We start from the raw sequence: 17,284 nt of genomic DNA on the forward strand, positions 1-17,284 counted from the left end.
GATGCTGAAAGTGGGCGCGAGAAGCCCACGTATATGTATTCAACAAATCCGCCAATTGCTCCTTGCCACTGCTCTAGCATTGGTACCTAACGAGGCGCGGGGCGGGCCGTTGGTGGCATTTCATCCGTTGTCTTACGGAAATACAATCCATATGATTCCAAAGGCGTCTACATGTGCTTTTCGGTTGTAATGCAACTCGTATTACTTTAAATTAGCTGGCTGATTTTATTTTATAGAACGCTAGCTGTTTCTATTATAAATGGGATTATGAATATAACTATACCGTTGTATTTGACCATTTCCCCCGTAGTACTACTTCAGGTAAAATAATTCCCCATCCGGATGGGCACAGAGAAATGTAGTAGATGATTAGCTTCACATATGCATCTATCATTCTTCTCTTTTATGGCTTCTTAAAAGTGACACTTTCTGTCCCATCTCGCACGGTGAAGGTAATTTCATTATCGGAGACTATGCAGTCAGACATGTATAGTAGTCTTAAAAAGTTGGAATTAGGCTAACTTACGCTCAACATCTAGGAGTTTTTGTTTTGGAAGAGTATAAGATTCCGTGGGCAAAAAATCGCCTAGATCCTTTCCATCAAAGTCGTAAACCGAAACGTAAGGAACAAAAACATCTTCATACTCGATATGCCTGCTCATGGGGGGATTCTCGATCCAACTCCACCCGCCATCTTTATAGACAGTAAAGGCGATTGTACCTATAAATTGGAAGACAGAATCAAATTGAAAACGAACACCTATCAAGTCGTCGGTGTTTAAATGCGATACGAGTGTTTCGTGGCGAGCTTGGAGCTCGGTCTCAGGAATAGGCTGTCTATTGATATCCGCCATTGCTGTACTCAAACTTGTTTAGGTAGAGAAGAGTATGTTTACCCAGAGAAGAAGAGGATGTCCAAGACATATATATATATACTGATCCGGTCTAAGACTGTAGGAAGCATACTTATCCCTCCAAAAGATGTGGGAAATGGGCACCGTATTGCTTGCAGGCAGTTCTCTTTGCGGAGGTTTGGGGTTGGCGGAGGCAATCCTCCATGTAGTTATTTCTTATTGGCGGTCTAACACCGCGCGCTATCGTAAGAACAGCATAGATAACACGAATATAGCTAGAAGCAGAGAAAAGTTAACAGCTGTCATCCAAGTACAGTTTAGCCGCCATGTACAATACCAAGCTGAAGGTGACGTGGTGCCCCTCCGGATGCCCCTCTAGAGCGGCTGAAGCCAAACTTCACGCACATACATTTGAATGGAGGATTTGACTGGGTGTTATGACCCGACTCTTGTGGTCGCAGCAATTCATGCTTTTAGGAAAGCGGCGAAACCGGTGAGCTCGGTGAGAGGGGGATTCGAAGAACACGAGCGGTCTGACGTTTGTGACTGAGACTTTGTTCGACAATTTGTTAAAACCATGGCAATCCGGAAATGATGGGGAAGCACAGTGTTTCATAGTATATATTCAGCTTACAAAGCCGACGATCAAGGAATCACCTCATTCGATCACCAACGGAATGACAAATCAACATAAACTACAGTATTCACTATGTAGACATAAAACTACATGTATTTAAGTGGCGTAGTAATTCGTTGTGTCAAAGATGTAATCGCGTACACTAAGAAGCCACTTCAAACGCTGTGTATCACATTTTGGCGCCTCATTTACCGCACATAGAAAGATTATAACTTACCCACACGGAGAAGCCGCAATGACCTCGGTTACCTCTCGCCAAGCCTTTCGCAGGACAGACAATTATACCCCAGGCAGCGCCAAAGTGAAGCTCATCACAGAGGATTTGCCCCTTCCTCTCCACCCAACCGCCGTTCTGATCAAAGTCCACGCCGTCTCTCTCAACTATCGTGATGCCAACATCGCTAATGGCGGTAACCCTTGGCCGGTCATTCCCAATGGCGTGCCTGGTAATGATGCGGCTGGCGAGATTATCGCAGTAGGCGATAGAGTATCGCTCGTGTCCGTAGGAGACCGAGTAGCCCCGATCACCGACACCAAATACGTTAGTGCTCGCTCGACTGAGCGATCTTGGCTCGCGGCAAATGAAGATGGCACTCTCGCAACACATCTTGTTTTCGATGAAAGCCTTGTTACGCGGCTTCCTGAACATTTAGACTGGGTCCAGGCGAGCATCATTCCTTGCGCTGGAACAACCGCTTGGTCTGCACTCAAGGGTGCCGCCATGGGTCAAACCGTTCTAATTCAAGGTGAGTCTTTGAGGAATTTATGTTGTCCGGTGGCTGACAATATCCCTAGGTACTGGCGGGGTTGCAACTTTTGCTCTGAAGCTCGCCCGAGTGTCTGGCCTCAGGATTATCCTGACATCTTCCAGTGACGAGAAGCTCAATAAAGTTAAGCAGCAATTTGGCAATCCTGAGATCCAGACCATCAACTATAAGACGAATCCAGAGTGGCATGAGGAAGTCTTGAAGCTCACCAATGGCATTGGTGTCGATCTTGTTGTTGAGAATGGCGGCAGCGATTCTCTCGTCAAGAGCATGCTATGCACCCGACGTGGTGGTATTGTTAGTCAAGTAGGCTATCTTGGGGGCTCAAAGCCCGAACATCTGAAGGAATTCGTTTCCACCATCATCGACCGCAGGCTGAATATTAGGTCAGTAGTCTCTCTCAAGTCCACATAGTTCATGGGATGACCTAATCATGATACTAGGGGAATCAACTGTGGCTCTAAAGATGATCAGGATGATCTCATGACTGCTATTTCAGCTTCGAAGATGACCTTTGAGGATATCATTGACTCAGTATGGCAATTTGACAAGTCAGAAGAGGCGATTGAATTCGTCTGGCAGGGTAAGCAACTTGGGAAAGTTGTTATTAAAGTTGGACTGTAAAAAGCACGCATACTCCCTAGGGATATGCTGCTGAAGCGGCGGCAAGATGCGGTAGACTTCATGTTGGGTGTATTAAGGTTATTCTACCCGCTCGAGTATGTTAAGAATTTTCTTATATTCATTCCCTCGTACTATTGTTACTGCTGTATTCTCACTATCATTTACATTCTAATTACTAGAGTTTCTAAAGGTACCTGCGGGTCTCCCGACTAATATACTAGGTATATTAAACAAAAGTACTCTTATAAGCCAGCTAATTTAAAATAATGCGAGTTGCATTAGGGCCTTAGGCACTTGATACGACCGCATCCTTTCTTCAGCGCTGCCACGTTCGCGAATAGTGTTCAAATGTACCATCCTGTTATTTCAGACTACAATTCATCCCATTTCCCAAAGGATGATAACTCCTATTCGATGCGAGATGCGTGCTTCGGAGAGCTACCGCCGCCTTGCTTACGCATGAGCCTAGCTTTTGCCATTCACGGTTTTATAACCAGATCAACGCATATTAAGACGCAGAAAGGCGGGGTTGTTTAAGCCTGGGTCGATCCTGGTCAGAAATACAAATTAAGCGCTATGATTTACTCGATACTTTGTACAACTCCAGCCTCGAACTCGTAAACAGTTTCACAACTCCTGTCCTAGAAATTCGGAGGATCTAGCGCTGTAACGCCGCCGCCTAACGAGATACGAGATGTCTGAGACACGGCTTACCATACGGTTTGAGACTCGCTGAAAATTGTGGATTCAACTCATATTGTTACCTTGTTTCTCCACCGCCATTCCACTTGAGTTCAGTTAGCATTGCCTTGTCTGCTGTCATAAAGTCTAAACGAGATAGACTCAAGTATACGTAAAAAAGCAACCACTTTAATATTAATTCCGAATTCAATTTTAGCACTTGTACAGGGCCAAGAACATACTACTGCGGGGTGCGACCTCTGGGTGACCGATTTCGGGTGCCTTGAACCAACAGATTTCCCCTCCCGAGGATTGCCGCTCATTACAATGGATCATCATCGCTCATCAGAATGGGCTTTGTACCACAATTCGAGTGGCCAAAATCAACGAGTTGACTCGGATGATTTAAGTCAAACGGAAGTTCAGTGGTGGTGGTAACACAGCTCTGCTCCTGTTTTACAATGCTACAGCACAACTGGCGTCGTTAGTTTAGGCACGCATCTGCGTCAAATCTGCGTTCCCGGATCTCGGGCGATGTCGTTTGCAAGCTCCCTTCCGATGCCATTCAATGCTTAATGTCGCACTAGACTATCACGCAATTAGAATTCGCCGACGTTAGGTCACCAAATCAATACTAGATCTGGTAAGTACAGATTAGGTACGAAGCACTCACTATACGATGCTAATTATCGCTCACAGCGTATGGTTGGTAATGTCAATGTCACCTGGTCCTTGATATACTCCTCCCTTGACTATATATATTCTAGCAAGACACTTGGGGACTCCAGGCCTACAAACATCGATGACAACTCAGTATCTTCTTTTTCTTCTTAGAGTAGCATCACATTAATTGCTCAACCAATTCTTTAATTGCGCCATTGCCCCAAGATGTTATCCGGGCCACCCAGCAAGATCGCAGTCGCCCTCTTCTCAGGCTTCCAAGCTCTCGACGTTTTTGGACCTCTGGACGCACTCAACATTCTCTCATACACCAACCCATTAGAATTATATCTACTCTCTACGACGTTGAATCCAGTGTCTACCATCCCCATAAAAGGTGCAAGCCCCGGCGCAATTGGACAGAGACTGGTTCCAACACATACGTATCAAGATGCTCCCAAGGATATAGAAGTTCTTCTCGTGCCAGGAGGTCGGGGAACCCGTGACCTTGAGCTCACACAGCCCGTCGTGGATTTCATTGAGGCAACGTTTCCGAGCCTCCGCTTTCTCCTTACTGTCTGTACGGGGAGCGCCCTTGCAGCTCGGTCTGGTGTTCTCGATGGAAAAAATGCCACCTCCAACAAGCTGTCTTTCGAATGGGTATGGCAATGAACAATCTTAACCTCTTTGCTAGCCATATAGCTAACAAAACCTCACTCTCCAGGTCATGACGCAAGGTCCTAATGTGAAGTGGGTTCGCCATGCGCGATGGGTACAAGATGGCAACATTTTGACTTCTTCCGGGGTATCGGCTGGTATTGATATGATTTACGCCTTTATTGCTGACCAGTATGGCGAAGAGGCCGCCTCAAAAGTTGCAACCGTGTCTGAGTATACTAGAAACACTGACTCTACGAATGACCCGTTCGACAAGGCTGCCTAATATAGGTAACCTGAGATACAAAGTGTTATTGTTATATAACATTGTATCCCAATAGACAGTCTATATAATGAGAATTATGACTTGAAAGCAGAACATATAACCACTTGCCCACAAATTCACTCTACACACAAGCGATAGAGCTAGTTTTGCCTATACCGACAGCTCACCGGTTTGTTATTATCCAGGGTCCTTGCCGACATTCCCAAGCAGCCCGTGTTGCCGCCAGGCGTTTGGAAGCCCAAACCCAGCCAAATCCTCCACGAGCCGTCAAGGCTAACCGGACAAGCAATCAAGCCGGCATCCTTGAAAAACAAATTCTTATCTTTATCAACCCTCCACCCCTTCAATTCCCCATATCGGGGAAGAGACTGGCTCCCAGTAAGGAAGCCTACTATGCCCTGCCCTGTTTCCATACATCAAAGTCAGCTATCATTATAATTGAGAGTCTCACAGCCAATGAAACAGGATAAGACGTACCCATGCCAGAACGATCCACAAAGACCTTCTGTTTCTCTTGTTCGCAGGAGTACAACACAAGCTCCTCATTTGCAATGTAAAAAGTCGCGTGGCCGCTCGACTCCCCTTTGCACGTGGCATTCTGCAGAGGAAAGTTCAGATATAAGCCGCTCTTGGCTGCACTCATCTGTGCAAAATGTATGGGACTGGCTGAATGGAGTGCCATCACGTCAAAGGTCCTGACTGCGGGTCGTGGAGTTGCAGTAGCAGAGGACAGCAGAAGGGAGATGGCGGAGATGATCTGGAACTTCATCGTGACAGAGTATCCCAATGACTGAAGTGTGTAAGGTTAATTTTGAGTACTAGAGAAGACCTGCGAATTGGTTCAAGCAATTACCATCTTAGCATCGCTCATATCCAGCGCTTTTTATATTCCTCTCCTTACCGCCCTAGAATCTCAGCTCTCCACCAGGTGAGACATTGGAGCCGCTAACACCAACGCCGTGATACAATGAATACTAAGCCACCACAATAGCTCTTCGGATCCTCTTCCAGAGTGCGACATTAACGATCTAGATGCATCGGCACACCTTGGCACTTTCTAGTAAACAGCTGTCAAGAGCGGCTGACAACGTAACGCTCACACCGAGAGCGGGACTATATCTAGAGCAACCTCGTATAACGGTCTGCCCTTTCGAACACGAGAATCCTATTCGATCTGCAATGGGTCGTGGCTGCAGCGTGGCTGCATTTTTAACCTACGTGTAATCAGCTGAGAGCACATGCAAATGGTAAAAGAAGCAAGGGAGGCGCTCGCTTACTTATTCACGCCAATTCATTATGTTGGCTTAATTTGTATAAGATTAAAGATTCCCTGTTTATGCTTCATATATTATACTCATTGAAATATTTCATTAACTTCCAGCTTATGTGCTGGATAAACACAATATGCCGTTAAATTGACTCTATATGGTATCTATGCATAATCCAATCCGCTTGCTAATGTGTCCTTGCTAATATTCCCATCTGCTAATAACGCTTTAAAAAAGGTGTTCATGAAAAAAAGTCAATGGCTTGTGTTGGTATCATATCATACGTCGTTTGCTGCCACATCTTCTGCATCCTCTTGCACTTGCTGATCCGACAGCTTGGGATTTCTAAGGGCTAATGCAAACCCAATCATAGGCAAACATATAAACATGCCCGTGATGCAAAGTATCTGCTGAATGCTCTGATAACTGTGAATGATGGCGGCTCGAATCTCGGTGCCGACTGGGTATTGCGAAACAATTGAGAACGGGTTTTCGTAAATGGCTCGTGCCAGCGTAGCATTAGGTTGGAATGCCAGACTCGCTTCCAATGTTGGGTATAGAGTTTGGGTCCAAATTGCCCCAGATAAACATGTGCCGAGCGCGCTCCCAACATTGTAGAAGGAGAGGTAGAGGCCCGTCAGGATGGCAACGTGATCTCGAGAGGCTGAGGCCTGAATCGAGGCCTGGGTGGGATAGGCAAACAAGCCACTGGAGAGTCCCAGAAGAATCTGGCCGCCGATGAGTCCACTCCTGGACGCCGTAGTTGCACCTCCAGGGAATTTGATGAGAACGCCCAGAGCAATCATGAACAAGACGGTGCCGAGGACAATGATGTGTTTGAGGCGTCGGAACCTGTAGATGACGAGGCCCACCGCAACGCCGCTGACAACGCCGAAAAAGGAAAAGAAAGAGAGGATTCGGGTTGCGCTCTCAATGGGGAAATCGAATGCAACGATAAGAACGGTATAGAGATAGTTGCCCTGCACGTACCAGGCAAAGTTGAGCAAGCTCCGCACGGCTAGAGCCGCCCAGACCCCGCGATCCTTTAACAGGTGGAAGGGGACAAGGGGGTTTCTGGCGCCGTTCTTCTCCCACAGGACGAAAGCGGGAGCGAAGAAAAGCCCGATGACCAGCGGGATGACGACCTGCGGGTTCCTCCAATGAGATACCGTGCCGCCTGCAATCGTCAGAGGAGTCAGAACAAGACTAAACGCCGTGACGAGAGTAAGCAGGCCGATGGCGTCCACCTGATCGAAGAACCGGACACTCCATTTGCGAAGGCTGTCGAGACCAGCGTAGGCATCTCCAAACTCGCTCTTCTTCCTGGATTTATTAGGTCCTGTGCGACGGTCGATCGAGTACAGTGTGATTAGGAGGGGAAGTGAGGCGACAGGGTAAATGATGCACCACATGCCGATTCCCCAACGCCACGTGGTTACGCGCAGCACGGCAGACGTAATGCTGCCGCTAATCCATGTGTTGATCACAAAGGGCAGGGCGGGTATGTAGCTGAAGAAGACGCGAGCCCGCATAGACGAGAAGTCGGCAACCAGGATCTCCAGCATCAGGACGATGCAAGTGTAGCCGACCTGGTACGTGAGGGTGCCGGCGCAGAACGCATAAACGGAGTTTGACGTCGACTCGATCAACATGCCGACGACGTAGAACAAGGTGGATGCAGCCACGACTTCAAAGCGTCCAAAGACATCGGCAATCTTGGCTGCGGTTGGCTGGATCGCAACCGCAACAACGCTTCGGAGGAGATTGATGGTGGCCAGGTATGAGTGCAGCGAGAAGCTGGATGTTGCATATGGCATGTACGTTGACCGGACCTGGCTCTCGAGTCCGTATGCGTAGCCTATTAAGAAGATGCCTGAGAATATCCAGAAGCGCTCCATGTGGGAGAGTTGGGCCGAAACGGCCTCCATGCGAGCGACACCAGCAGCCCGTCGGCTGGATCCTGCCACCGTGGAATCTGCATATTCGTCGTCCGCATAGCTGTGATGATGATTTTGTGTCGAAATTACTGTATAATCATGGACCTCGGTCATGGAGCGCGGCTCCGAGCCGAGCAATGGGGCCTGTTCGCCTGAAGCCGCCATCGCCGAGTTTTTAGCCTCAGTGGCGATGAAAGGACAAAACTGGCAGGGCAGAAAAGTCCCGAAAGGAAAATTAAAAAATAGCCAGTGCCTTATTAACACATGCCTTTACCGCATATTGGACAAAAAAACAAAAGGCTGCAACAAATAAAAATGAAACGGGAGTCGGGGGGAAATTGAACGGGGATGAGGGCTTTATGAGAGAGGCGACCTTTCGTACGAGCCTTCGGATCAGATAAGATCAGGTCGGGCTGGTGACAGGCAGCCACGGCCCACCAAGGGTCCGCCATGGGCGTACAAAGACCCCGTAAGATCCCAGTAATGGCTCATTAATTGCTCCAGCTGTGGCTGGCATGATCATCGTCACATGGCCGGGTTTGGGCGACTAAAATTAGCGGGCTGTGCCAGCAGGATGAGACCAGACGGCAGAGGAGCACGGCTGAGAGAGGAGAGAGGAGAGACAGACAGAGTCATACAGAATGACTAATGCCGTTGGGCTTACTTGAGTTTTACGTCAACCTTGGCTTGACTAAGAGTTTACGAATGTTTGTCTCAACCAAGGGGAGGGACATGAAAAAGAGAGACGCAGAGAAAAGGAAACTGTGTGCGTACATGTACTTTGGATGGAGTGCAGAGTACAAAGACGGAATAATTGACAAACGGACTAGGGATGCGGGCACATGTAAATGCACAAGCAGCCTTGGATCCAGATGCTGCATCACCCCAAGACGAAAATATTTTCAGCTTTCGTCACACACACCGATCCAAGCAATGATGGTCTTATTTTTATTTTTTTTATTTCATCGACTTGGCCATCCGTATTGCCCATGATCTGCAACTGTTGATCTCAGGCCTCCCCTTTATCAATCTCCAGGCTGATTGAAAATCACACCACACTGACCATGGGCGCCCCTCCCGCTCGTTCCCCAATTTTACCCGCACTAACCGCGGCGCTATGAAATGGTGATCGGGTGGAAGAAAAAAAAAGCTGGACAAGTTTGCGAATCTGTAAATCTTCATTGTCAACGCACTTACAGAAAAACTCCTCTTTAAATATTGATAAGGGAAATGGTGATCGGTATGTCCTGTAGCGCTATGCTCCCATTACTTTATACTTGTACTTGGAATGATGAGAAAATTACAACCACATGCACTCGAGAAAGAGATTGCGAGCATGTCCACCATCTTCAGGCTCAATTTCAAGCGGGTCTAGCCTCGGAGGATTAGCTATTTGTGTTTTCAGCACCGTTAAATGCTTGCAGGTAGCATGCTGTACCAGGCACCTGTGAGATTTGGCTTACTTTGGAACAAAGGTGAAACAGGGCTTGGTGAGCCAATCGAAGCCACAAATGACGGCCTGTAGACATCGGCGCACATGAGGTTAATCCCGGCTACTGGAAGAAGAGCAGATGTATCTCATATCATCGCATTAATACAGGGTAACTATTTTGGCTCACTTAAGATTGCAAATGGTAAGTGATGGCCGATGAAGTCGAAACATCAAGATATAGTCAGCCCTACTTTCCAAAAATTGGAGGCATCTCCTCTGTGCAGCTTGAAGGAACGGGGCTCAGCAGGATGCATGTTGTCTGTGCTTGGGTGTAACGCTATCTGCAGTAGTATTGCAGCCTTGAAATTCTCCATATTGGAGAGAGTATTCATACCACAAGTATATCTTTATCGGGAGCAGTTGATCTGTGACCTGAATTGAACTGCATGTGAGATGCCAGCGTTCATACAGATGATACACACCACAAGGATGCAGTATTACTTGACACCCAGCAGACCTAGCCATTTGTATCAAGTTAAGCCTTCATAATATTCCGGTCACCAACCTAAACAGACGCCACAATCATAGCTTCTGTTTCAGATAGTTCTGCTTCCCTATGTCTAGGTAGTTTTCTCACCGCTGTCCGCAACTCTAGGGTACGACATTGTCTGTAAAGTCAAGTCACACGAACATGTGTGCCCAGTTGGGCAGCGAGCTGGCCGTGCTCCAAGACATTTTCTCCAGCCTAGTGGATGCCCTGCTGAAGATGTGCAACCAATGTCTTGGGTCGGCTATCATTAAAGAGATGTACTATGCGGTCATCATTCTCAGCTGCAGGCGCCTAAATCTGCAATGCGGGATGCAAGGGAGACCGCTCAGCAGCACACACACACACAGTGCTGCCCGGGCTCTTCTTATCACCGATACTTTCTTCCAACGCTCGAAAGAAAATATCATTAATCACTTAACTAATCCGATCCAAACTCATCTAACAGAAAACATGATACGGAACAAAACGGAAAAACAACTCGATAAATCATTGACATCTTCCCCAGACTCACAAGGCGTGCTAAGGTGAAATGAGTAATTTTCCCGACCCAGATCGCAGCTCCGGGTGCGGCCCCATCAATTCACGGGTAGCCCATCGGCGACATCGGAACCCCATCTTCCGGCGTAAGACATTCAAATCAGAGGCACCCGCTAAGCATTTGATATCTGCACTAAGAATTGCATCAATTCCAGACGTCAAAGTCTCCTCCCCCCACCAAACCGCAGCCTTTTGAAACAAGCACAATGGCGACGGTAGCCAAGGAGCCGGCAGCTGCTGACAAGAAGCAGCGGCCCAATGCGCTGCGATCAATCATTGCTGGCTCAACCGCCGGCGCGATTGAAATCGGTATGTCTCTCGTCGCACGTGCTTCGGCTTCAAGATTTTTTCGATATGCTAATTTTGAGATATTGCGCAGCCATTACCTATCCCGCCGAATGTGTGTCTGCGCCGCTGCCGTCTTGAACGAAACGGGAGAAACTCCTCGTACATCCCATCACCAGAAAACTGACCAGATATATGTGCAGTCGCAAAGACAAGGTCGCAGCTCAACAGACGGCTAGCAGAGGGCAAGAAGCTGCCATGGCCACCCTTTGGAGCGCAGTGGTATGCGGGATGCACCACGCTCATCATCGGCAACTCTGCCAAGGCTGGAATCCGTACGCAAGAATAATTCAATTGGCGATTTGGATTTACAAGCGCAAGGTGCTGACGTGGATGGCAGGATTTGTTGCGTTTGATCAGTTCAAGAGCATGCTCGCCGACGAGAACGGGAAGCTCTCTGGCCCGCGAACTGTCTTGGCCGGCTTCGGTGCTGGAGTCACAGAGTCGCTGCTCGCCGTCACTCCCACCGAGAGTATCAAGACGACTCTGTATGCTCGCCCTTTTTTGCCTTTTCTTTGTCTAGTATTTGTACCATGTGCTGATGGCCCTTCTCTTAGCATCGACGACCGCAAATCCGCCAAGCCTCGCATGCGCGGTTTCCTCCATGCCGTCCCCATCATCGCCCGTGAACGTGGTATTCGTGGTTTCTTCCAGGGCTTCGTCCCTACGACAGCTCGCCAGGCAGCAAACAGCGCAACCCGCTTCGGTGCCTACAACTTCTTCAAGCAGATCGCCGAGTCATATACCGCGCCAGGAGAGAAGCTCGGCACCGTAGGTACCTTTGCCATGGGTGGTCTTGCAGGTCTAGTGACGGTATATGTGACTCAGCCGCTCGACACAGTCAAGACGCGCATGCAGAGTATCGAGGCGCGGACCCAGTATGGCAACACATTCAGGTGTGCTGCCATGATCTTTAAGCAGGAGGGCATTCTTACATTTTGGAGCGGAGCACTTCCCCGACTAGCTAGATTGGTGCTCAGCGGAGGCATTGTGTTTACTATGTATGAGAAGAGCATGGATCTGATGAACAAGCTGGACCCCGAGATGAAGTACATCTAAGAGAGGGAGGAGACAAAAAAAGGAAGAGGAAGCAGACTGGTCTGGCGTTTCGGATTTAGATGGGGATTATACAGCCTTCGTATTGATACAGCGACTAGTTGTACAAGTGTATATACATAGTATACAGTGATGATTGCAAAAGATTCTTGGTTTCATACCATCTTTTTGACCTTGCCATGTCCATTATTGTTTCATGAAATGCAATTCTTTCCCTCCACGCCCCTCTTTTTGAAATGTCCTTTTAATTTGATGTTGATATCGATATCGTGTCGCCGTTTTGTTCGTTACTTCATTGCAGTCTAATCATTCCCGACAATCTCTTGCCCAATCTCTCCAACCAGGTTCTCTTCGGCGCCTCCTCAATCTCCCTGACCAAGTCTTCGAAATACGTCGGCTGGCTCTTTGGTTCCAGCATAGGACCCTTAAGCTTATACTGCATAGCCCACCTCGTTAGCGAAATTTGCCGTTTCCCCCCCTCACACAAAGGGGAAAAAAACAAAGGATCGGCTGCTGCGCACCCTATCTCTAAACTTGTTCTGCACCAGGAATTGCAGCGCTCGCGCCTTTAGCAGCTCCTCGGGCTCGATTGATGGCTTGTAGTTCTTGAAGCGCTCGTCAACGACCTTGGCGAGGACATCCTGGAACTGGTAGTCGGGTCGGAGGTCCTGCTTGGGCCATTTGGCGAAGACGTCGGAGTAGATGCGGCGCTGTTTTTTTTTTTTGTCAGACAAGGCATGAGCTGGGATGGTTGATATGGCAATTGAGGGGATTCCACTCACTGCTAGTGATCGCGACATTGTGCAAAACTATCGGAATCTGCGATGCGCGTGCTTGCGCAATGCAATGCCGCGACTATGGAACTTGGAATCAATATGCCACCGAGATATTGGATTTCTGCTTTGGAGCAAAGTTTCCGCCGAACAGTGCTAATCACAGTGCATCTCATTGGACACACTTATAGTCCGCGTATTCAGGTACACAGTACATGCTGAAGCTGCCTTGATGGTGCAGGGTCCAACGTTCCAGCAACCTGCATCTATGTATCAAGTACCCGCAGAGCTAAAAGGCCGCCATAGAAATGCAAAACACATCAATGGATCATTGACAGCGCCTTAAAGCTTCTGCTGCCTGAGGCCCAGGCAAATAGCGCTAAATAAGCCCCCCCAATCCTGGCAAAAGTGCCCCAAAGGGACCCTGGATTGTTCCAGATGGTGCTTGACTTGGCGCCCAGAACAAGAAAGAGTACGAGTACGACTACTGGCTAGTACCTAAATTGCGCGGGCGGCCGGCAGGGTTCGCAAGTACTTTGCGTGCATCAGCAGGTTGCCTCCAGCGCCTCCCTCGCATTGGTCATCAGTGGCCGCATCATCTGGCCTGGCCTGCCCGTTCTGTTCTCGTAATTCCATTCAATCTCAATCCATCCATTTCCCCATCATTCTCACCAAATTCCTCCACGTCGGATTGATTGCGCTTCTTTTTTCTTTTTCTTTTTCGTTTCGTTTACCCTCGTCGCCCTCACCCTTGTCCCGACTTTTATCTCATCCTCTCCTTTGTTGCCTCTTCCTCCCCTTTGCCGCCGCCGCTCTCCGATTCGTGCTCCTTTTTCCACAGGCGCTCGTGACCCGATTACGACATCACCAACTACCACTTCCCCCAAACACCTCACAATCCACGGCGCTGCGCGACTTTGACGGAATACTGCTGCAGCCATGTCTGGGCGTTACGAGAGGGTATGTGGACATTTGTTGCACAATTTTCGTGATTGCATTCTTGGGGGGATTCTCAGGAGTTTATTTTGTCGACGCTGAGGCTGACGATTTGATTGTGAATTTGCAGGTAAATGCCCACGATGAAGACGAGGAGCACGATGTTCCCCAGCGACGAGTCCAGATCCCCAACTCGCCACCTCCATCCTTTCACTCCCGCGCCTCTTCACCAAATCGAAATGGCCGGGTAAACAACGACCTCGCCGATGCGTTTGACGACGACGACGCCAGCGACGACGAAGCCGACGATAGACAGAGACTTGTCCGCCAGAACTCAACGCCAACCATCCGATCAACCAGCGACTCTTCGCGATCCTCTGTGCCGGCGGCGTCCGCTTCCATCCCAGCGACAGCAGATACGACTTCGTCCAGCTCACGACCACGGGTGATGGGAGGTGGAAATGCCTCCGATGGCGTGTTTGCCAACATGTCCGCCCGACCAGAACGGGGAGATGCCAATGCAGAGAAGGAGGAGCAACCACCTGTTTGTCTACCTTTGCGAGCCCCCGGAATCCGAAACGATTGTCTAGAATTTATACTAATTATGGTGACGTTTACAGACCTATGAACAAGCTGCCGCAGACGCCGCCCCTCCCTACTGGGAAACCACGATTCTTGCGCCCGGCTACGGTGGTGCAGACGAAGTCTATGTCGACGGCATGCCCGTCGGCTCGGTGTTTTCTTTCATCTGGAACGGCATGATTTCGACTTCATTCCAGCTCGTCGGCTTCCTGCTCACCTACCTCCTTCACTCCACTCATGCCGCCAAAAACGGATCCCGAGCTGGCCTTGGCATTACCCTTATCCAGTACGGCTTCTACATGCGAGGGTCGCCTGATGACCCGCCTAAGATGACAGGCCCAGACGGATATGCCGCGCCGCAAGATCCAAACTCCCATAACTTTAACGCTGACGACGTCCGTGATGGTCCCAGCTCTGGTATCTCAGGCAATGACTGGATGGCATATATCTTGATGGTCGTTGGCTGGTTCATGCTTATTAGGAGCGTGGCTGAATTCATGAAGGCCCGGCGACACGAACAACTCGTCCTACAGAGCCCTGACCGCGGACTTAACGTCCCGATCATCGCAGAGGGCGAGAGCTCGGAGCACGTGGTATAGAGCTGTTGATTCATGCATTTCTAGATCTGATCCTTTTCGCTATGGCCCTCCGTCGAATTGTTCTGCCCAATTTATACGGCAGACTGGGAGCGTGTGAGCAATTCATGCCGCACTAGGAGGCCCTTATCTTTTCCTGTCCTTCTTCTTCTGTTTTCTTGTGTCTGTTTGTGGGATGGATATCGGCGTTATTGGACAGCTGCATTATTAGTTTCCCAGGCATAACGCGTAGCACGCTTCTCTTATGTACAATGTATAGGATAATGGGCCATTTACCTACAACTGATTTCTGCTCACATTCGTTGGTCTCTCGTTGAGGCAATCTGGTAATGTGTCTGTCTATGCACGTATCTATATATCAGATGGATCGGCATGTTCGTGGCTTGCGTAGTTCTTACGGCCATTCCGTATCCAACCAGCTCTTTGTCGTGAGATTTATCTACGCAGATCGATCCCGCTGCAGATCCAGGGCATTGATTAAATGCAACTCATTAAAGGACATCCATGATCCATGCCATCAATTCATCCACTAACGCTTACAGGCCATTCACAGGTGCAGCGGCCACTAACAGGCACTAACATCTGCCCCGCGCGTGCGGGGTGATAGCGCTCCAGGGCTGTTTGGGCTCCCCACTACTGGGCCTGAGCTCAGCATCAGCAGCTCTGGACCTGGTGACTTACAAAGCTCGTCAGCATGGAGCTGATAAGACGTGGATTTGACGTCTTTCATACATCATGGCGGCTGTGATAACTCTGAGACTTCACCAAATTATCCTCACTTATGCTTTTGGAATACTGACTCGGGCCGTATAACCGCTGACAATTGCGACATTTCCCGAGTCGTAAGCGCGCCGATAAACGATAACCATCATCATCTCCATTCACAGCTTACCTCTTGATTCCATCATTGGAGCTCCGTCACCTTTTGTGTCGTTGCTCTCCTCGGCAGGACCGCGGTTGAAAGCTGGCGCCTCAAACTCTCACGCGAGCTCTGTCAAGGCTGTCCAATCCGTCCTTGCTTCTCAAGTCTGCCGGCATCTGCTTCCTCGTTGCAGGAGGACTCCAAGCGCGCAGCGGCAGCGGAAGCGGCATCAACATGGCGTGGCGGTGCTCAGGGAGCTCGAATGCCGGGCTCGTGGCAAACATGTGGACGCACGGCCTCATCACCGAGCCTCTGGTCAAGGAGGCATTTCTAAAGGCAAGGCCCTCTTTTTGAGCTGGTGCCGGACAAGAAGGGAGTGGAAAATGAAGGGGATCCTTCTATCTAACTCGCAGCAGGTTGACCGGCGGAACTACGCCCCTGCCATGCCGTACCAAGACTCTCCTCAGCCCATCGGCTACGATGCCACCATCTCTGCTCCGCACATGCATGCCTCTGCTATTGAGCATGTGCTGTCTCGTCTCCTCCCATCCGAGGCGTCGCCTGCACCGCGGGTTCTTGATGTTGGCTCTGGCTCCGGCTATCTTACCCACATCTTTGCAGAGCTCGTTGGAGACCGCGGGCTAGTGGTAGGGCTGGAGCATATCAAGGAGTTGCGAGATCTAGGAGAAGCCAACATGAGAAAGAGCCCAGAGGGGAAGAAGCTGTTGGACGCGGGAATCGCAAAGTTTGTCGTTGGCGACGGGAGACTCGGCTGGGTTGAGGAGGCGAGACCAGGCGAAGAGGAGTTTGGGTCAGGATGGGATGTGATTCATGTTGGTGCCGCAGCCAAAGAGGTGCACGCTCCTCTGTTGGAGCAGCTCAAAGCCCCAGGATGGTAAGTTTTTGCGCATGGCATCTACCAAACGCTTGTCAACGAGAGTTACTTACACTTTGGCTGTCAAAAGCATGTTTATTCCTGTGGATGATGACTCCACCGGGTGGGAACAGAGCGTGTGGCGCATCGAAAAGGACGAAGAGGGAAAGGTGACGAGGAAGAAGCTATTTGGGGTGCGATATGTTCCGTTAACGGACGCCCCAAAGAGGTAATCGGCTTTGCTTCATTCTTCTTTGGCTTATTTAGGTGATTTACTTCTGAAAGCTTACCACCAGATGAGTATGTATTTGCGCCATCCTCGAATGGTATCTCGAGAACTGGAGAGATTGGGCTTGGAAGGATTCTGTAT

The 17,284-nt window shown here is 49.3% G+C and overlaps 9 protein-coding genes across 9 annotated transcripts; 5 read left to right on the forward strand and 4 right to left on the reverse strand.

The window, feature by feature from the left end:
* Positions 1–276: 276 nt before the first annotated feature.
* Positions 277–1,422, reverse strand: V8C40DRAFT_229594 (uncharacterized protein). The gene is made up of 3 exons (XM_083212510.1): positions 1,264–1,422; positions 527–1,129; positions 277–471 (listed from the first exon to the last, which is right to left on the reverse strand). The coding sequence occupies exons 2-3, from the start codon at positions 852–854 to the stop codon at positions 404–406; spliced, it is 396 nt and encodes a 131-aa protein (XP_083078948.1). The 5' UTR covers positions 855–1,129; positions 1,264–1,422; the 3' UTR covers positions 277–403.
* A 169-nt stretch (positions 1,423–1,591) lies between these two features.
* V8C40DRAFT_229595 (alcohol dehydrogenase ADH2) lies at positions 1,592–3,136 on the forward strand. The gene is made up of 4 exons (XM_083212511.1): positions 1,592–2,237; positions 2,287–2,644; positions 2,702–2,977; positions 3,073–3,136. The coding sequence occupies exons 1-3, from the start codon at positions 1,727–1,729 to the stop codon at positions 2,880–2,882; spliced, it is 1,050 nt and encodes a 349-aa protein (XP_083078949.1). The 5' UTR covers positions 1,592–1,726; the 3' UTR covers positions 2,883–2,977; positions 3,073–3,136.
* A 1,005-nt stretch (positions 3,137–4,141) lies between these two features.
* V8C40DRAFT_7274 (class I glutamine amidotransferase-like protein) lies at positions 4,142–5,362 on the forward strand. Its single transcript, XM_083223363.1, has 3 exons — positions 4,142–4,206; positions 4,263–4,883; positions 4,948–5,362. The coding sequence occupies exons 2-3, from the start codon at positions 4,452–4,454 to the stop codon at positions 5,164–5,166; spliced, it is 651 nt and encodes a 216-aa protein (XP_083078950.1). The 5' UTR covers positions 4,142–4,206; positions 4,263–4,451; the 3' UTR covers positions 5,167–5,362.
* Positions 5,036–6,003, reverse strand: V8C40DRAFT_229598 (uncharacterized protein). Its single transcript, XM_083212512.1, has 2 exons — positions 5,644–6,003; positions 5,036–5,569 (listed from the first exon to the last, which is right to left on the reverse strand). Exons 1-2 carry the CDS (start codon positions 5,933–5,935, stop codon positions 5,307–5,309), a joined length of 555 nt encoding a protein of 184 aa, XP_083078951.1. The 5' UTR covers positions 5,936–6,003; the 3' UTR covers positions 5,036–5,306.
* Positions 6,004–6,504: 501 nt separating this feature from the next.
* On the reverse strand, positions 6,505–8,746 carry V8C40DRAFT_229600 (major facilitator superfamily domain-containing protein). Its single transcript, XM_083212513.1, has one exon. The coding sequence runs from the start codon at positions 8,534–8,536 to the stop codon at positions 6,713–6,715; it is 1,824 nt and encodes a 607-aa protein (XP_083078952.1). The 5' UTR covers positions 8,537–8,746; the 3' UTR covers positions 6,505–6,712.
* Positions 8,747–10,969: 2,223 nt separating this feature from the next.
* V8C40DRAFT_229604 (mitochondrial carrier domain-containing protein) lies at positions 10,970–12,443 on the forward strand. Its single transcript, XM_083212514.1, has 5 exons — positions 10,970–11,199; positions 11,270–11,290; positions 11,379–11,510; positions 11,576–11,723; positions 11,793–12,443. The coding sequence occupies exons 1-5, from the start codon at positions 11,097–11,099 to the stop codon at positions 12,292–12,294; spliced, it is 906 nt and encodes a 301-aa protein (XP_083078953.1). The 5' UTR covers positions 10,970–11,096; the 3' UTR covers positions 12,295–12,443.
* Positions 12,338–13,398, reverse strand: V8C40DRAFT_229607 (ubiquinol-cytochrome c reductase complex assembly factor 2). The gene is made up of 3 exons (XM_083212515.1): positions 13,074–13,398; positions 12,813–13,001; positions 12,338–12,727 (listed from the first exon to the last, which is right to left on the reverse strand). Exons 1-3 carry the CDS (start codon positions 13,089–13,091, stop codon positions 12,584–12,586), a joined length of 351 nt encoding a protein of 116 aa, XP_083078954.1. The 5' UTR covers positions 13,092–13,398; the 3' UTR covers positions 12,338–12,583.
* Positions 13,399–13,704: 306 nt separating this feature from the next.
* V8C40DRAFT_229611 (metal homeostatis BSD2 family protein) lies at positions 13,705–15,650 on the forward strand. The gene is made up of 3 exons (XM_083212516.1): positions 13,705–14,024; positions 14,131–14,544; positions 14,621–15,650. The coding sequence occupies exons 1-3, from the start codon at positions 14,004–14,006 to the stop codon at positions 15,179–15,181; spliced, it is 996 nt and encodes a 331-aa protein (XP_083078955.1). The 5' UTR covers positions 13,705–14,003; the 3' UTR covers positions 15,182–15,650.
* Positions 15,651–16,274: 624 nt separating this feature from the next.
* Positions 16,275–17,147, forward strand: V8C40DRAFT_272037 (protein-L-isoaspartate O-methyltransferase; the record flags this gene model as incomplete). Its single annotated transcript, XM_083220311.1, has 3 exons — positions 16,275–16,376; positions 16,457–16,935; positions 17,006–17,147. The coding sequence occupies 3 exons, from the start codon at positions 16,275–16,277 to the stop codon at positions 17,145–17,147; spliced, it is 723 nt and encodes a 240-aa protein (XP_083078956.1).
* Between the last annotated feature and the right edge of the window lie 137 nt (positions 17,148–17,284).

This window comes from Trichoderma camerunense (assembly GCF_050948025.1).
Source record: "Trichoderma camerunense strain CBS 138272 chromosome Unknown V8C40scaffold_1, whole genome shotgun sequence".
Classification (NCBI taxonomy): domain Eukaryota; kingdom Fungi; phylum Ascomycota; class Sordariomycetes; order Hypocreales; family Hypocreaceae; genus Trichoderma; species Trichoderma camerunense.

Bases quoted from the DNA above. Each gene is read 5' to 3' on its own strand.
- V8C40DRAFT_229594 (XM_083212510.1), bottom strand. From the start codon at position 854: ATGGCGGATATCAATAGACAGCCTATTCCTGAGACCGAGCTCCAAGCT. The intron at 472-526 runs GTAAGTTAGCCT...CTGACTGCATAG, and splicing joins AAAACTCCTAGATGTTGAGC to TCTCCGATAATGAAATTACC.
- V8C40DRAFT_229595 (XM_083212511.1), top strand. From the start codon at position 1,727: ATGACCTCGGTTACCTCTCGCCAAGCCTTTCGCAGGACAGACAATTAT. The intron at 2,238-2,286 runs GTGAGTCTTTGA...CAATATCCCTAG, and splicing joins TCAAACCGTTCTAATTCAAG to GTACTGGCGGGGTTGCAACT. The intron at 2,645-2,701 runs GTCAGTAGTCTC...TCATGATACTAG, and splicing joins GACCGCAGGCTGAATATTAG to GGGAATCAACTGTGGCTCTA.
- V8C40DRAFT_7274 (XM_083223363.1), top strand. From the start codon at position 4,452: ATGTTATCCGGGCCACCCAGCAAGATCGCAGTCGCCCTCTTCTCAGGC. The intron at 4,884-4,947 runs GTATGGCAATGA...CTCACTCTCCAG, and splicing joins ACAAGCTGTCTTTCGAATGG to GTCATGACGCAAGGTCCTAA.
- V8C40DRAFT_229598 (XM_083212512.1), bottom strand. From the start codon at position 5,935: ATGAAGTTCCAGATCATCTCCGCCATCTCCCTTCTGCTGTCCTCTGCT. The intron at 5,570-5,643 runs GTACGTCTTATC...GTATGGAAACAG, and splicing joins TGTGGATCGTTCTGGCATGG to GGCAGGGCATAGTAGGCTTC.
- V8C40DRAFT_229600 (XM_083212513.1), bottom strand. From the start codon at position 8,536: ATGGCGGCTTCAGGCGAACAGGCCCCATTGCTCGGCTCGGAGCCGCGC.
- V8C40DRAFT_229604 (XM_083212514.1), top strand. From the start codon at position 11,097: ATGGCGACGGTAGCCAAGGAGCCGGCAGCTGCTGACAAGAAGCAGCGG. The intron at 11,200-11,269 runs GTATGTCTCTCG...GATATTGCGCAG, and splicing joins CGCCGGCGCGATTGAAATCG to CCATTACCTATCCCGCCGAA. The intron at 11,511-11,575 runs GTACGCAAGAAT...CGTGGATGGCAG, and splicing joins CTCTGCCAAGGCTGGAATCC to GATTTGTTGCGTTTGATCAG.
- V8C40DRAFT_229607 (XM_083212515.1), bottom strand. The intron at 12,728-12,812 runs GTGCGCAGCAGC...TGGGCTATGCAG, and splicing joins AGAACAAGTTTAGAGATAGG to TATAAGCTTAAGGGTCCTAT.
- V8C40DRAFT_229611 (XM_083212516.1), top strand. From the start codon at position 14,004: ATGTCTGGGCGTTACGAGAGG. The intron at 14,025-14,130 runs GTATGTGGACAT...GTGAATTTGCAG, and splicing joins TGTCTGGGCGTTACGAGAGG to GTAAATGCCCACGATGAAGA. The intron at 14,545-14,620 runs GTTTGTCTACCT...TGACGTTTACAG, and splicing joins AGAAGGAGGAGCAACCACCT to ACCTATGAACAAGCTGCCGC.